This window comes from Crocodylus porosus, unplaced genomic scaffold (assembly GCF_001723895.1).
Source record: "Crocodylus porosus isolate Cpor-Errol unplaced genomic scaffold, CroPor_comp1, whole genome shotgun sequence".
Classification (NCBI taxonomy): Eukaryota; Metazoa; Chordata; order Crocodylia; family Crocodylidae; genus Crocodylus; species Crocodylus porosus.
In genome coordinates, this window is record NW_017728947.1 from 64,733,189 (window position 1) to 64,748,676 (window position 15,488).

Sequence of the window (15,488 nt, forward strand, 5' to 3'; positions counted from 1 at the left end):
TGCTTTGAATTACCTTTGGTTTAGGCGCTCATGCACACATGCACAAATACACACACACAGAGCCTGTGTACAAAAGTTCATTTCTACCAGAAGAAATTTCTCCTAGTAGAAAAATAGCTCAGGGCCTGGACTATACAGATGTTCCTCTAAACCTATGGTTGGAGAGCTTCATTGGAATGGTCTCCAAGCCAAAGGGTACTAGGGGGTTGCTCTTTGCGTGAACCCCCATACTTAAGAAACCTCAATGTTTGACAGCCTGTCCTCTCCCCTGCCTGGAAAGGAGACAGCCTGTCAAGTAGTAGTTGGCAGCTGATAAAAAGCAGCAGGTGCCACAGACAGTCCTGGGAGGCATCCACCTGGGAGAATGCCCACCATCCCACCAGTCAGCTGACTGGCAAAGAAAGGGGCATTCTCTCACAGTAGGAACCCTCCCAGTTTTCCCCAACAGAAGAACAGCCCGTGCTCCTTGCACTCCTACAAGTCAGTGCTCCCTGTGCTTGGCTCCAGCATCCGAGAGCCAAGTAGAGGGACCAGTGCAGCAAAGACACTGCTTGCTTCTAACACAGGAAACTTTGCCGCAAGAACCTGATGGGGAGCAGCTGATGGCTGCTCCTCCCTTCCCTATCTATGGGATGAAGGAAGCAGCTAACCCCTGTACCTTCTCCAGACTGGAGTCCCCTGTCTCTGGAAGGAATCAGGAGCGTTAAGATTCGGTAGCGTTAAGCTGAGGGAAAGTGTGCAGACATTCAGTCGCCTGGAAGCAAATTTAACCTTGGTTGTTCCCAAGTTATTTTTCTCCTAAAGTGGCCATTTTTATTCTGGTAGAAAAAGCTTCAATGTCTATACACTTTTGTTTTCTGATGGGAGAACAATGATTCTCCCAATAGAAAATGAATGCCTGTACATGGCTAATATGCTAGCACGTGTGCAGACATCAGTTGCAAAGACAAAAAAATCATTTGTGTTCATTCTTCATGTGCAATTTGACCTGACTTTACACAATTGCTACTGCAGAATTATATATTCCAACTGCAGTTCAATACAAATCATGCACTGAATATATGATTTCAGATTCCCCAGCTGGAACTCATGTCACTTCAGATGGTTTTTTTTTTTCCTTTTTCTTTTTTTTAATAATTCTTTAAACAAGTAGCCAAAGAGCTCACATATAATTAGTACGAAACACCAGATAGTTTTAAGCTCCTTTTTGCAAACCTGTAAACAGTACTGGGTATTTTTACATAATATAAATTAGCTTTCCAAAACCACCTTAATTTTGCAGTGACATTTTAGTAAAGAATTTGTTATTAACTTATTAAGAATTCTGAACAGTTATATTCATTCTCGTTGATTAACAGAAAATAAAAGATTGCTATACTCAATTTGATATTCAACTGACGAACTATACTTTCAAGCAGACCATCCCGCTATGGAATTATAAATCTAAATTCACTTGAGTGGCTGCATTAAAGTCAGTTAAGCACACATCTAAAGTTGACTACATGTCAGGATCTACACGTATAAGCCTCTTTACTGAAGATAAAACTTAAAACAACTAAATTAAGGAATACATCTTGACAAGTTAGAATTTTTACTCTAATATGTACATTTAAAGCATTTAAATTAGCAAATAAGCTAATTTGTTTTACCATCAATGCTCTTTATTTCATTTCACAAAATAAATTCACTTGATTCAGTTTTATATGTGTTTACACTTTTTTTTACTTTGTTTCTGGCTACCCATCGTAACAAGACAACTAGTTAGGAAACATGGGAAGAAGATATTTTTAAAAATTGATTTAATTGTAGTTTAAATAAAATATATGAAACTCATTTTATTTTACTTTAAAATAATACCAGGCTGCATTAAACCTGAAGTTTGACTTTGGGGTGTCTCTTAAAAAGAGATCTTTTGGCTGGAGATGTCCAAGATAAATATGTATTAGGACACAAGAGAGAAATACGGATAAGAGAAATATACACAAAAAATTAGTATTTCAAATGTAAAGAGCGAAAATAATTCTTTACTCAGGCTTAAAAAGCTACTAAGACCCAAGGAGCACTGACAACAATCTATACGATATTGGTTATATGTTACATACTCAAACAATTTTGAGTTAGCTGTTAGCATTTGGAGAAAGATTAGAATTTTCCACATTAATAATTTTTTTTAAAAAACAATTTTATTCAGGAATCCTTTACAAGATCCTTTTCCAAAAGACGTAATTCTACATATCTGGCAAGAGTATAACAACAACATAGAGAACATTCTTATTGATGGTTAATCTCTGGTTCTAACGGATAATATATCGCAAAAAAATCTCATTTATAAACAAAAGTTTAGATCTATTCTTGTACAAATATTGCATCAAAAGATAGGATACAACTCAACATGGGGAGAAAAGTATCCATAATAATGTATCTCATGTAATTGTACACGGTCAAACTTATTGTGCATTTTTAAGGCCTACAAAATGGTTAGAACACAACGTATGAACCCATTCTGGACAAGGAGAACAGAAAGCAGAGATGCACTGTCATCAAACATCAAATGTAACCATGTTTCAAAAGTGGAGGTCTATCCCCAAACACTTCTTTTTATCAGTTTCCTAAACTGCCAATAGCTGTAGATATGAAAAAGCTGATACAGCTCATTAACTAGCCACCCATCCAACCTTATTCCCAGCCACAGATCCCTTCAGACTGGATATGTAGTCCAGGGAACATGGCAACAGCACTTACCTTTAATCCTTGTGTGCATAAACTGCTGAGATTTTTCTCCCTTTTAGTACAAAAGAAGAAGTATATGAACTTATCTCCCTAAAAGGCAGATGAAAATGGGAAACAAATTGTCAGCGTCTCCCACCCTAGAAAGACATGGGAAAAGCAATTTGCAATCCTTTCCTCAAAAAAGAATAAGATTTCAAATATGGTATTCAACACTCCTGCTCTATGAGAACAAGAAAATGTAAATGGTATAGGTCTCTCCTAAAATGGTCCAAAGCAGACCAGATTCACCACCTGACTTCAAACAACACAGGTAGAGAGTATTCCAGCACTTCCGTAGTTGTAAGGAGTTTTAATCTCAGTCACAAATGGGAAAATTGATTTATAATATCATATAAGTTAAACATATTGAGAGTGACTGGAGGGATTTTAGAGATGAAATTTTTTTGTGAAGATTAACTATAAGAAACAACTGAACAAGATAAGGAAACAGACTAAATTGTTTAAGAAATGAGCTACATAACTTTCTACTGTTTTTGGTTTTGTTGCTGCTGTTTGCTTTTAAATGCCTTACAGCTGGTGGACAAAATAGTAGGCCATTCATATCCAGAGGGATCATCTATAGCAAAACCAGAATTACTCCTTCACCCCATCCCAGAACGTAAAGCCATCTTTATTTTCTGAACCACAGCAGAAGAGGAAAATGGGTGGACGATAATCCCCTTAGAATGCAGCATTTAACAGTATCTGGTAAAAGAGAATTGCTAAGTGAAAATTGCTACACTCTAAAGGGATTAGCACACTGGAACCTGCTTATAGCAGAGTGAAACTTTACTCTAAAAATGAGTGAAGCTTCAATAAGGAGAGATAAACTCCACTGAAATGCACTGAAGTATCTGGATCTTTAAGTGGAGATTTACTGTAAGTAGATTCCAGTGTACAGTTAAACTGAAACCCCATATTTTACCTACACACACACAACCAACAGTGTACCTTCCTTGTAGTTAAGACTACCCAAATGAAAATCTAGGTTGTTGTCTTCTGTATTATGCAAAAAGTATATTGTGTTCATTATATGCATCAGGTATCCCTGCTTATTCATTAGTGACTGTCTAACATTTTTTCTTTGTGGCCTCACATCTGCAGATTACACAAATTCATACCATCTACTAGAACATTCTGTATTAACTAAGAACATTAAAAAAACAATGTGCATGTGTACACTCTGAAAATCACCAGTTTATCCAAAAGCAATCGTGTCTGCCAAAACAACAAATACTGCAATATTTCTTAGCACATGAAATTATCAAAATAAGGGATACTATGCAACCAAAACCTGAAAGAAATGCATAACTTCACTAGTTTACATTAACTAAAGTTTCCTGATTTTATAGACTATGCATACCTTAAGTTTTGGAATTTTAAAAAAAGCAACTTGACTCTCTACAAATAAGAACCTCTGATAATATTTCAGAAGAGAACTTCAGAGATAAATTGAGAGGGAACCATTATGATTACCTAATCTAGTCCCCTATATAGCATAAAGAACAATTTCACAGTAATTCTTGTATCACACTCAAATTCTGGGTAAGTAACAGCGTATTATTGCAAAGACATTTAACTGATTTAAAGGACAAGTACTGAAGAATATGATATATCCCTTTGTAAATTATTCCAATGGTCTATTGCATTCTCTATTAAAAACCTAAACTGGAATATACTCAGCTTCCAGGTGAAAAATGGTCTTTAAGGTCAAAGATCAAATCCTAATATCAATGGTTTTCAGGCAGCCAATACAGTGTACCCATGATGATCAATCTGTGCAAAATAAAATATTGTGAGAATTCTGTACGAGATGAAATTTAGTAATTTACTTAGCAAGACAACAGACAGAATATAATATTTATCTCGGTCTACAGCACAGCAACTAGGGAAACAAAAGTCCTATTTCTTATCCTGACCCTTTGGAGAGAGATAAATACAATCATCTGAGCAAAAAATGGGTGGAGGAGAGGGAATATCCTTCCTCTACATTTTTGATCATCTTAGAGTTAGAAGGCAGTCTATGACAGTAGATATTGGATCTTATATAATTATTGTTAAAGTACCACAAGAACTTGATTGGCATTTGACATCATTACAAATCTAAATGTAAAACAATATTCTTAACAAAACTGAAGTATTGTGTTTCTTAACTATTAAATATGTCATTGTGCAACCTAAATATTACATGAAAGTTCACAAGAATCAACTGTTAAAAAAAACAAAAAATCACTAGCATAATTTTTTGCAAACTTTCAGCAGGCCTTCCAAGTTCCACACAGAACTCTAAAAAGGCTTTTCTTCACAAAATTTCCTTCAGGTTTAACCAAGTTAAAAATACTCTGCAGCTGTTATTTACCTTTACTTGTGATCCTCAGGAAACTTTGGCAATAAGTCAGAAAAATAACTAGGCATAAACTTTGTAAAAATCCAATTCAATACTGACACTAAAGCACCAGTACCACAAACACTCAATACACAGGAAAAAATCAGAAACTACCATACTACCAGTACCAGAAGGGGTAAAGCTGTGATTCTTATCCAGAGTGATGTGGCACCCTGGAGGTCCCTTGAGACCCTTTCCAGGATACAGCACAATGTTAGCACTAGTAGGTGTGCAAACATAATTTGCACAAACCCAGAGTTTTTACATGGGAATCCATAGTGTTAAAAACATTCTCACTTGCTGTGGTCTTTCTGAGTTCTTTGCAACAGAAAAACTTCCCTATTCTCCCGTGGACAAAAAAAGTGAAAACTAAGAGCTGGCATTTTCTGAGGGGTACTGCCTTGAGTCTAAAAAGGTTGAAAAACTACTGGGATAATGGATGCAGTTCAATTAGACGAAATGTAGACATAGCACACTACTCCAGCATCTGATCTTTTCACCTCCCTTCAGGAGGCACCACATGACAAACTCTTCCAGTAACTTGGGACAAACCAGAACATCGCAAACTGGTCTCCCCAGCTACATTTTACTCAGTGTGGTATCAATTCCTATCTTTTCCTCCTGAAACAGCCACTTTCTCCTGCTGCTAACCAACTTATGCTTTTCTGCTGCTTCCTGAATTACAGGAATAGGCTGCAGTGTTGAAGTATCAAATTTCAAACCCGACTGAAAATACACGATGAAGAATTTTACTTTTATTCCTTATATTTCCTAAACAAAAATTTTTAGTGTTACAAGAAAAAACCTATTGCAGTGTCATAGACTTAAAGGTGGAAGTACCAGATTTGCTGGTCTGCATAAGTTTTGTTTCAACCCCTTATGCACATGAAACAGCCTTTTAATTCAGTGCATGTTACATGCACAATGGAAGTTGAAAGGACAACCTGAAATCTGGTATTTCGGAGCCTTCCAGTGCATGACTTCACAGTCTACATGGTAATAAGTGTTCCCCATGCACATATATAAAAGTAAAAGGATTAAATGATATATAAAGGTACACATCTCCAATTTGGTGTATTCAACTACTGTTCTTTTCCCAAAGAACATCAGCACGTGTGAAAGAATACCATTTTAAAAGGCAGAAGCGAGGGGAAAAAAAAACGGAAGCTATTTATAGGGCAAATCAGTTAAATTAAGTATCACAGAGAGGTATATACAATATGTTTTTAAATGGAAGAATGGAGACAAAGGATCTCAAAATAGTGATTTAATTAATTACCAATAATAATTCAGGTCACCAACTGGAGAAACATTAGCACTGGCCATAAATGTCATTTTATTTCTGTATAACAAGTAATCTTACCTGAGTGAATCTAAAAGAAAAAAAATCAAGTTATTGATTGCATTTTTCATCTGATGCTGTCAATGCTGAGATGACAAGCCCTGCAGGATGCAGTCAGAGATCAATGATAGAAAACAGATGTTTAGTCTTTCCACAATCAAGATCTGTAAGACTGGGAAAATAGGAAATTCTGTCTGAGAATCAGGCTGCCTTGTAACTAGAGAAAGTTACTCCTAGATACGAAAGCGAATACACAAAACTGCAAACTATTGCCCATTTTCACTGAGAACAATTCAAAGACAACACTCACCAGACCTGCAAATTGATGGTGACTTAAGGTATTCATTTGCACAGAGTATCAACATGCAACTGTTAACCTGGTCCCTAACAGACGTGAGCTGTTTTTGAAAAAGACATAGCCTTCCAGTCAGGAATCTACAGACAAAACACTGACATAACGAGTAAATGAACATTGAAAAGATAAAAGGTCACACCAATGATCATCATATTGAGAATTGTCAGGCTTCTAAATAGAAGTTCCAAAATATTGCTTCAAATGATCATTAAAATAAAATAGCTGTGTAATTGCAAAAGGAATTGAGCATTCCCATGCTCCTTAGCAAGAATCGAATGTTAAATATGAAATACAACTCACTGTTAAAATGTAACCACGTTAGAAAATACAGCAAATTAAATCAGTAATGAATACTGAATTTAAAATGTTGAGAAGAGCAGTTTACTGTTTTCTGTTTAATATCAGAGGTTTTAACAGGTGATTTCTGTTTAATATCAGAAAATGGATCTATAAAAATAGCATAATCTGAAAATAGAGAATACCCCAAGTATTTTCCCTGATAAAACAAACCACAAGGTATACTTATGGATAATCATGATTTGAAACTGGAATACAGCAGGTTTACAAGATTATCATGAACAATGTATAGAAATCCAAAAGCAAAAACAAAAAAGGAAAACGTGGAGGCATATTAATTAGCACTATAATATTTAAAAGATCTCTTAAACTAGGTACAAGTTATTTCTGTTTTTATCAAATACCGGAAGGTATAAGGAATTTTGTGCAGTTCCCTCATCTACCCCATTGCTTCCCTCACCCCCAACCCTGGGTGCCACAGAGACAGAGTGAAGCTATTATTAGCCTCAAATGAAAACAAAATTAACAAAGAAAACAAAATGTGCATATTTAGACTTATTCAGACAACCAAATTTCAAACTCTGCTTTAACATACTACATTATAAATATGGAAAAGAACTGCTATATATTAAAGAATGAAACATGTCAAGGATGCATTTAACATACCCTACGCTAAATATTTTATCATAGACCAGGAAAGAATTTAAAGTACTAAAGTAAATAGATTTTTCAGAGAGTAAAAATGTAAAGTTAATTTTCCATTAAATATTTAATTTTACATTTATTTCCACTTCAACTCAATTTGCTTGAGCAATCTGGCTATTTTTCATTTATACGTAACTGTATTATTTTTAATTTTGCAACATAAATGCCTTTTGTCGAGTTCATTATAGGGGCGATATATTCAGAAACCCTATTTAGAAGCTTTATTATTTCATAGATAAGATTCGGCTGTTTACAAAATATATTACTTATAGCATTAAGTGAAAGTCTGTTCAAATTTTATACTAATATGTAATGAATCCACTATGTAGCCAAAAGGCCTACCTACAAACCTGATAATCAATAAAATAAGTTAGAAAAAGCAGCCTTTCCATTTCTGGTATCTGTTGCGTTTTATACCATGACACTGCAGCCTCTGAGGGTCAGATTAATTAAGATCAACAGCAGCTGCAGTGCAACGTGAGAAGCACACTGCCATAGTTCCCACCAGTCCAGCCCAATTACCTGCAGCATTCCAGCACTGGACAACTGACAACCACCATGCTCTTTACCAAGTCATTAACTCCCACTGGTCTACTGATAAATGTTAAAAACAAACTAACCTCTTTTTGAGAAGGGCTGCAAAGCTGAGTGCACCTGCTGCAAACTGCAATGATGAGTCCCAGAGAGATGTTTGTCAGTCAGATCTCTACAGATGTTGCTTAACTTTATGCTAAAGCTGTATCCAAAGATGGAAATGAGATGGCAATCATGCACAAGCCCTCCTCCTGTCCCTCCCCACCCCCCATACCCAAATCCCTGAAATTCTGTTTCCAAAATCTAGTCTAACAAATTCACAAAAGGTAAGCTTTTTTTTCCTGGCAAAAATCTGCTGGGCCAGCTGAAACTACATTCTATGGTCAAGCATAGCAGAGAACACTGAAGCCCATGGTATTAATTGCTGAAAATCAAGAGCATTAGGATCTTTTAGCAATTCTTATTTTTCATTTACTTAAGAATAATTGACTTAAGAAACACACAACTTGATTTTTGTGAGGTGTTGGAAAAAAAGAAAACACATTTAAAAGATTCAGACTTTCCAGACTGCAATCCAGGTGCCTTAATATTTTATCTCCAAGATGGCCACTATGTAAAACCACTGGATAAGTGTATTAACCTTTTCTCTGAAAAGCACTGTTGAACTATTACATGGGAAACTTGATACAAATTTTGTAGTATTTTTTTCCACAAACATGCAATACCCAGTGATGAGGGCGCACAACTGATTTCTTCTCCACCTATTCATTTTGTAGAAAGCTTGACTCCACCAAACAAAACAGATGCAACATTAGATAACCTTTACTCATAAGCATTCAAAACTAAAGAAATTATTTTCTAATTACACAAGGAAGTTGTGTCATATAGTAAATATTGGAACTGAAGATAGGGTTTGCTTATCACCTCCTTGTGATGTTATACACTCAATCATTATTCTGATCTCTTTAGTTTGTGTAACAGGTTTGCATGCGTCAAGGATAAAAACTGTCATTCAAGTAGCTATTTCAAATCAACACCAAAACAATTTAAAAAATAAATGCAAAAGCAATTATATGAAAAAATAGGTTAATGTTTTCCGAGGCCATTTGCTTTTTCAACAAGCGTGCTAACTTTTTCAGATTGCATTAAAAATAAAAAGAATATTTTTCTTACGAAAAAATTAGATGCACATCTAACTATGACGATGAAATCATTAAAATTACTGCTATGTTCTTCCAAATGAGTTTGTGAAAACTACATATGCAAGAAAACTTAGATGTACAACCATCCCCACAACATACTGAGTGTATAAATTAATAGCAGTTTCCTTTGAATGTAAAGTATTAAGGACCTTTCAGTTGGGAAGCTATTTTTTTAATGTGGTTCTAGTAACCAGGCAACTGACAGCTGTCCTATTGAGAATTATCTCTCTGAACAGCTGGCAATCAACGCTTGGCTTTTTACTAGAAGAAAGCTCAGAAGCTAAGGCTAGTCTACAAATCTACACACAGGTCTAACGGCTCTATCCTAGAAATCCTTACTCACACAAGTCATCCTTACTTATGCAATTCTGTTGTTAACACTGGGATCACTCTCATGAGTGTCTGCCACAGAGTTTGTAAACCGTAGGTTTATTTATTCTTATGAGGTCCTTAGTTTAGCAATCTGAAGGTGCTCTGAAATAACACTTAGATTCCTCTGATTTACATCCACTCCTATACTATTACAAGCCATCTTCCAAAAACACTAACAACAAACTGAACTATTTTTTCTAACCCACTACTGTCCCAGTAAAATTGCAAATGAAATGAAAACATTAATACTAAAAAAACGACAAAAATTAGGGACGGATGTTTCATTTTTAAAAAGTGAGGATTTGATATAAAATACTTCCAGCAATTTCTAAGAGTTAGAAAAAATAAAACGTGACACCGCCTTTATTTTACGAAGGAAAAAAACAATGGTGAATCAAATTTGATATCACACCTGCACCCTTCCTAACTTAGTTTAATATAAAGTTAGAAGTCTAGTTTATTTCCAAAAAGCTCAGTAAAGTTGTGCGTTCTTCACCCAATTCACTCTCCATGTCTTTCAAAGGTGTTTCCAGAATACCTTTGCCCAAAAAGTAACTATGAAGGTCATCCAAAACACGAATTTTTAGTCTTAATTTCACATGCAAGATAAATGCAATAGACATATGTCACTTAGTTAAAAAAACAAAAACCCAAACAAAAAACAGCATAACTACATACTAAAAGGAATAAAGTGTTTGGGTAAATGCGTGAAAAAAAATCTTCCCACCTTAAATACCTAGCCAACTTTGAGCACTACCTCATCATAATTTTAACTCCTTTATTTTACTAAATAATTTGGTTGTGAAATGCAATTGCATCCCTAAGTCAATCATATGCATCTATATTCTTACTACTAAACTATCACATTTCAAGTTAACGTATTACTTCATATCATAACATCCTTGAAAAATGACAGCTCAAATTCACTCAAGCACAAAGTTTCTTGAGCTAGGGAAGATCCTGTTGCAAGGGAAATTGTGATGTAATGTGATTTCAAGCAAGAAAAAAAAAAAGAGACAGCAAAGAAATTCACTAGCAGTGACTAATTTATTCTCTCTCTCAAGATGATTTTCGGAAGTTAAATTGCAGGGGTCAATAACATTGTGAAAGACTAGTTGATAATCTAAAAAAAAACTATTTGGAAAAGATCAGAAAAATTGAAATGTGAGTAAGAGCTTGTAATGTTACAATGCATAATTTTTAATAAAAGGCGTGTGCATTGCCTTTTACTTGTTAGACTAGAAACTTTAACAAAAAAGCTATACTTCAAAAATACATACTTTCAATTTCTTCCTCTTAATATTACGCACAAAAATAAAAAAATTCAAAAAGGCCTAATCTGTATATTCATTATTTGTACCACAGGAAACCATAAAACAGCGTAGTGACGTACTCATGACACTAATACACCAAGCTTCCTCCCTTCCACCCACCTACAGGTTTAAAAGCATTGAACTGTCCCTATTCAGATTCTCTCACCTCTTCACAAGAATTTAAAATTTAACATCAATCTTGAGAAATTTTTGAGAATTCATATTTCACGTAACTATAGGTAACAATAAAATGCGAGTAGAAACAATACACTTTAGGTAACTGAATTCTTCTAAAAAATTCTATATATCTCAACAAAATTAATCAGAGTTGTATACTGTATACTAGTCAGATTACTTAAGGTTTGTATCCTTTACACAATACGAGTAAGAGGTGCTGGAAGAAACCCAAAAGACGTCAGCTTTGAGAATGCCAGGACCTCAGAAAATTCCACAGGCTCATGGTCAAATGCAAACAGAAATCCTAAGAAGAGATAGCTACAACAGAATCTGTCACATCTGTCCTTACCTAACAGGTATCAGTCTAGTTTAAATTATTTCTAAATCATTATTTTGCTAAATGACCTATGTACCTACAGATATAAAACAGAATGTGTAATATCTAACTGGAGATTATAACAGGTGTAACTCAAACTGTACAACTTGCATCTTACCTTACTATTTTCTTTAGAGAAAATCTGTTTATATCACAAAGACTTCAAATTTTATTTATGCGATTCTAACTTGCTAATTTTTAATCGTCAAAGGATACTCTGGCTGATACTGCTACATCTGCACAACGTACAGCCCAAAAATACGTAATCCTGATTTAATCAGAAAACAGAATAACTACGTTAGAAAACTGAACAAAAGATCTAATCTCTGGAGCATCCTTTCCAACTCAGTGTAAATAAACTATAGTCAAATGAAAAGGCATGTAATTTAGTATTTGGAATATCCTTCATAAACACCAATTTTCTGTAACATCCTTGCACATCTGATACCACCTCATGTATAATGCAAAAAATCTATTTCATTTTCATCTACTGACAGTGAATTTAATTTACTATTGCGGCTCTTTTTCCAGATTATGTTATTAATTCTGCAATCAGACTCTTTTGAATGCTATGATTTCCTCTAAGAGTTTTCACAATTTTACATTGATTTTTTTTTCACCTAACATACCTTTCAACATATAAGAATCATATTATTAAATTCTGTTAAGACAAAAGAGTAAAGGAAAGAAAAGTTTCAGAAAGGCAATGAACAACCGACTACCTCATTACATAGGAAATCTAAGCTTGTCACTTTTACTGTATTCTTGTATTAGAATGATGTTTCTTACTTACAGATGCAATTTTAACAGATGCATTTTCTATTTCCATATGACAATTTCAAAATAATTACACACTTTCTGTGCAGAATAATCTACTTTTGCCTGATAGTCAAACAGAGTGGGCAGTAAAATGAAATACTCCAAAGGCTCATGTTCTGCTTACACCATACCAGCTGTCTCTGCTGCTTTATGAATTTCAGTCATCTTACTGAATTAGAGCACCAAATATAAAGCAGCTTTACATTCTCTACAGAAAAAAAACAATATCAGGTCACCTCGGCACAGAATTACCAGCCACAGCTCAAAGTTGAGAAAACCAGAATACAAGACAAAAATATTAATTCTCTGGTAAATTTACAGCACTTAATAAAACTGGATTAATTTCTCTCAGCTAAGAGTCTAATTATTAAATATTTATTTGTTGAAAGAATGTCAAACTCCCTGTGCAGAACCATAAAAATATTTTGTAGAAGCACAAATGCTGCAGATTATTATATAACACCTACTATTTTTAAAATTTTGATTAGAATGCAAGAAGGCTAAACCCAATACAGACACACTTATCTTTACATGCTAATATCCAATGATTTACTGCTTATGTGTAAACACAGTAGGCATAAAACAAACTTATTTCCTTATGCCTCCTAAATATTATACTTTCATACCACTTTCCTTTCACATTCACAATAACAGTGTAAAGAACCATCTGAAGAGCAGCACTTGTCCTTTCTGCCTCACTCCACGGCCAGTGAACAATGCAATGAAGCAGAAAGAAGGTATATAATAGATTTGAAGTAAACTGCCTATTCTTTCAAAAGCACCCTCTCATTTTTATACATTTCATTACTATGTCTGAGAACTGGCATTTTTAATGCCAGCTGTCACAGTCGGTTCCTCAAAACTACATCCTTTGTAATAAATAGAACATATGTAGCCAGAAAATATGTTCACAAACATTTTCTTGCAGTCATATTGTAAATGATTTTAGCCATATTCCATGACCGCTAATTTATTAGACAGCACACTATCAATCTCATAAACAAATAAAGATTAGAGTGTTGATATGGTCATTGCTATAATTAGAAAAGGGTACTCTTCTATTCAATAATTCCTCCGGTTGCACTGGCATGTTTACTCCTTAATACATGAAACACGCTTACATCATGCTTATATTCCCCTCAAGATTTACAAATAATCTGCTTATTATTTCACCTACCTGGGTAAAAATCTTTGGATTTAGACAGCTTGATGGTGGCCCCAGTCTCTTTCTGCAACTGAACAATTGTCTGTCCTCCCTTCCCAATTATAGATCCAGCAGCATAACTAGGTATGAGGACCTTTAGAAAATATTGGCCGTCCTCTGAAAAATTGAGATATGCAACATTAATTTGGTTTACAAAACTTTTGCTCTTCCCCATACCCACAAAAAAACAAGTAGATTCTTGAAATTGTTCATTAATACATGCACTAACACAATTTGAACCAGTTGCGTCATTCTACAAGAAATGTACGGGGTGTGCATTTGCCATTTTAAAAGATTTAAACATTCACTCTGTGGAAAGTAAAACATACAGACATTTTCCTTAATTTTGTGTTAACATAACAAAGACGCCACAATTCAAGTAGTATTTCTGAACATGGAATCGTTACAGTTCTGCCAATAGTGACTACGGTACACTGAAATGAACTGATCCCTTAAAAAACCTGCACAAAAAGTGCATGGTGACAAACGACAACATTCCCTTAAAATACTGCAAAAAATGCCAAAGCTCAAAAGGAATTAACAGTAAATATGGATGAGCTGTTTGTTTGCCATTAGCAAACACACAAGAATAGCAATTAACTATTGCCTGCATTCTTCTTAAGTGAGCAAAACAACTAGTCTCCTACCAAATAACCCACCCAAAATGTGGGGTTTTATTCCAAGCATTTCAGCTGCTGCCAAGAAAACAACTCAACATGGTGAGGATGGAATCACTTGCCTAAGTAATCCTGATGTGTTTCTTTAGCACTTCTTAGGTGACAATGATCTCTTTTAAGCTCATTAATTAAAGGACATTAAGAAGAATTTTACCCAACTGATCAAAAGCTTAGGTCACATATTATTTTAAATACACTTAAAAGGTGAGGAAACAGACCTCACCAGTCTTACTCCCAACGTTTGAAGTAAAAAACACAGGACAAGAACTGGAACATATACACACACACACACACACACATACACACAATGAATGACAAATGTTTTTCAGTCCCTTGAGCAACTGAACAATTGTCTGTGCTCCCTCCCAGCAGCACAGAGCTGAGGATCTCTACTAAGCTGGCTCTAAAAAAGTGAAAGATGTACAAGAGCAGCTTTGGCTCTCCTACTTCTGTTCTCTCCAAGTCACTGAACTTCAATTTTACCTCAACGTTTTCATCTTTAAACTACTGCTTTATCAAGTTATCCCTTTGGGGGCTTGGGGGTTTGTTTGTTTTCTTTTTTTTTTTTAAATCAGGAGCAGGTCCAAGTCCATCTCACTTCCCTTGGACAGGAGTGTAAGCATCTGAAGCAGTGGCAGATGTGCCATAATAGCCCCCCCTCCATATTTCATGCACGTCTAAGACGTTGTACACACACACATATGTATATATGTGCGTATAGATATGCATGTATATATGAACATACACACATGCGCACACATACGTGTACACACACACACACACACACACACACATAGTTAGGCAGCGTTTGCTATCATGGGATCAATAAATTCACCTCTGCCTCGGTGCATTGTTAGGATGACTCCAGTGCAAATGAACAGAGGAGATGCTGGTCCCGTTATAACTCATCTCATCCAGGAAGAGCAGGATGTTAACTAACAAGTCACCGCACCAGAGAGA

At 35.1% G+C, this 15,488-nt stretch overlaps 1 protein-coding gene across 3 annotated transcripts in view; it reads right to left on the minus strand.

Moving 5' to 3' along the window:
* The window catches only part of NOVA1 (NOVA alternative splicing regulator 1), a 228,989-nt gene extending 213,534 nt beyond the window's left edge, over window positions 1-15,455 (minus strand). The window contains exons 1-2 of one of the 3 annotated variants that reach the window (XM_019551667.1): window positions 15,364-15,455; window positions 13,825-13,968 (exon numbers count right to left, since the gene is read on the minus strand). In XM_019551667.1, coding sequence (XP_019407212.1) covers window positions 13,825-13,968; window positions 15,364-15,379 — 160 coding nt within the window. In that variant the 5' untranslated portion in view covers window positions 15,380-15,455. Of the gene's footprint in view, window positions 1-13,824; window positions 13,969-15,363 lie in introns of those variants that run through there. The other 2 variants (XM_019551666.1, XM_019551668.1) reach the window with 2 other exon arrangements.
* Between the last annotated feature and the right edge of the window lie 33 nt (window positions 15,456-15,488).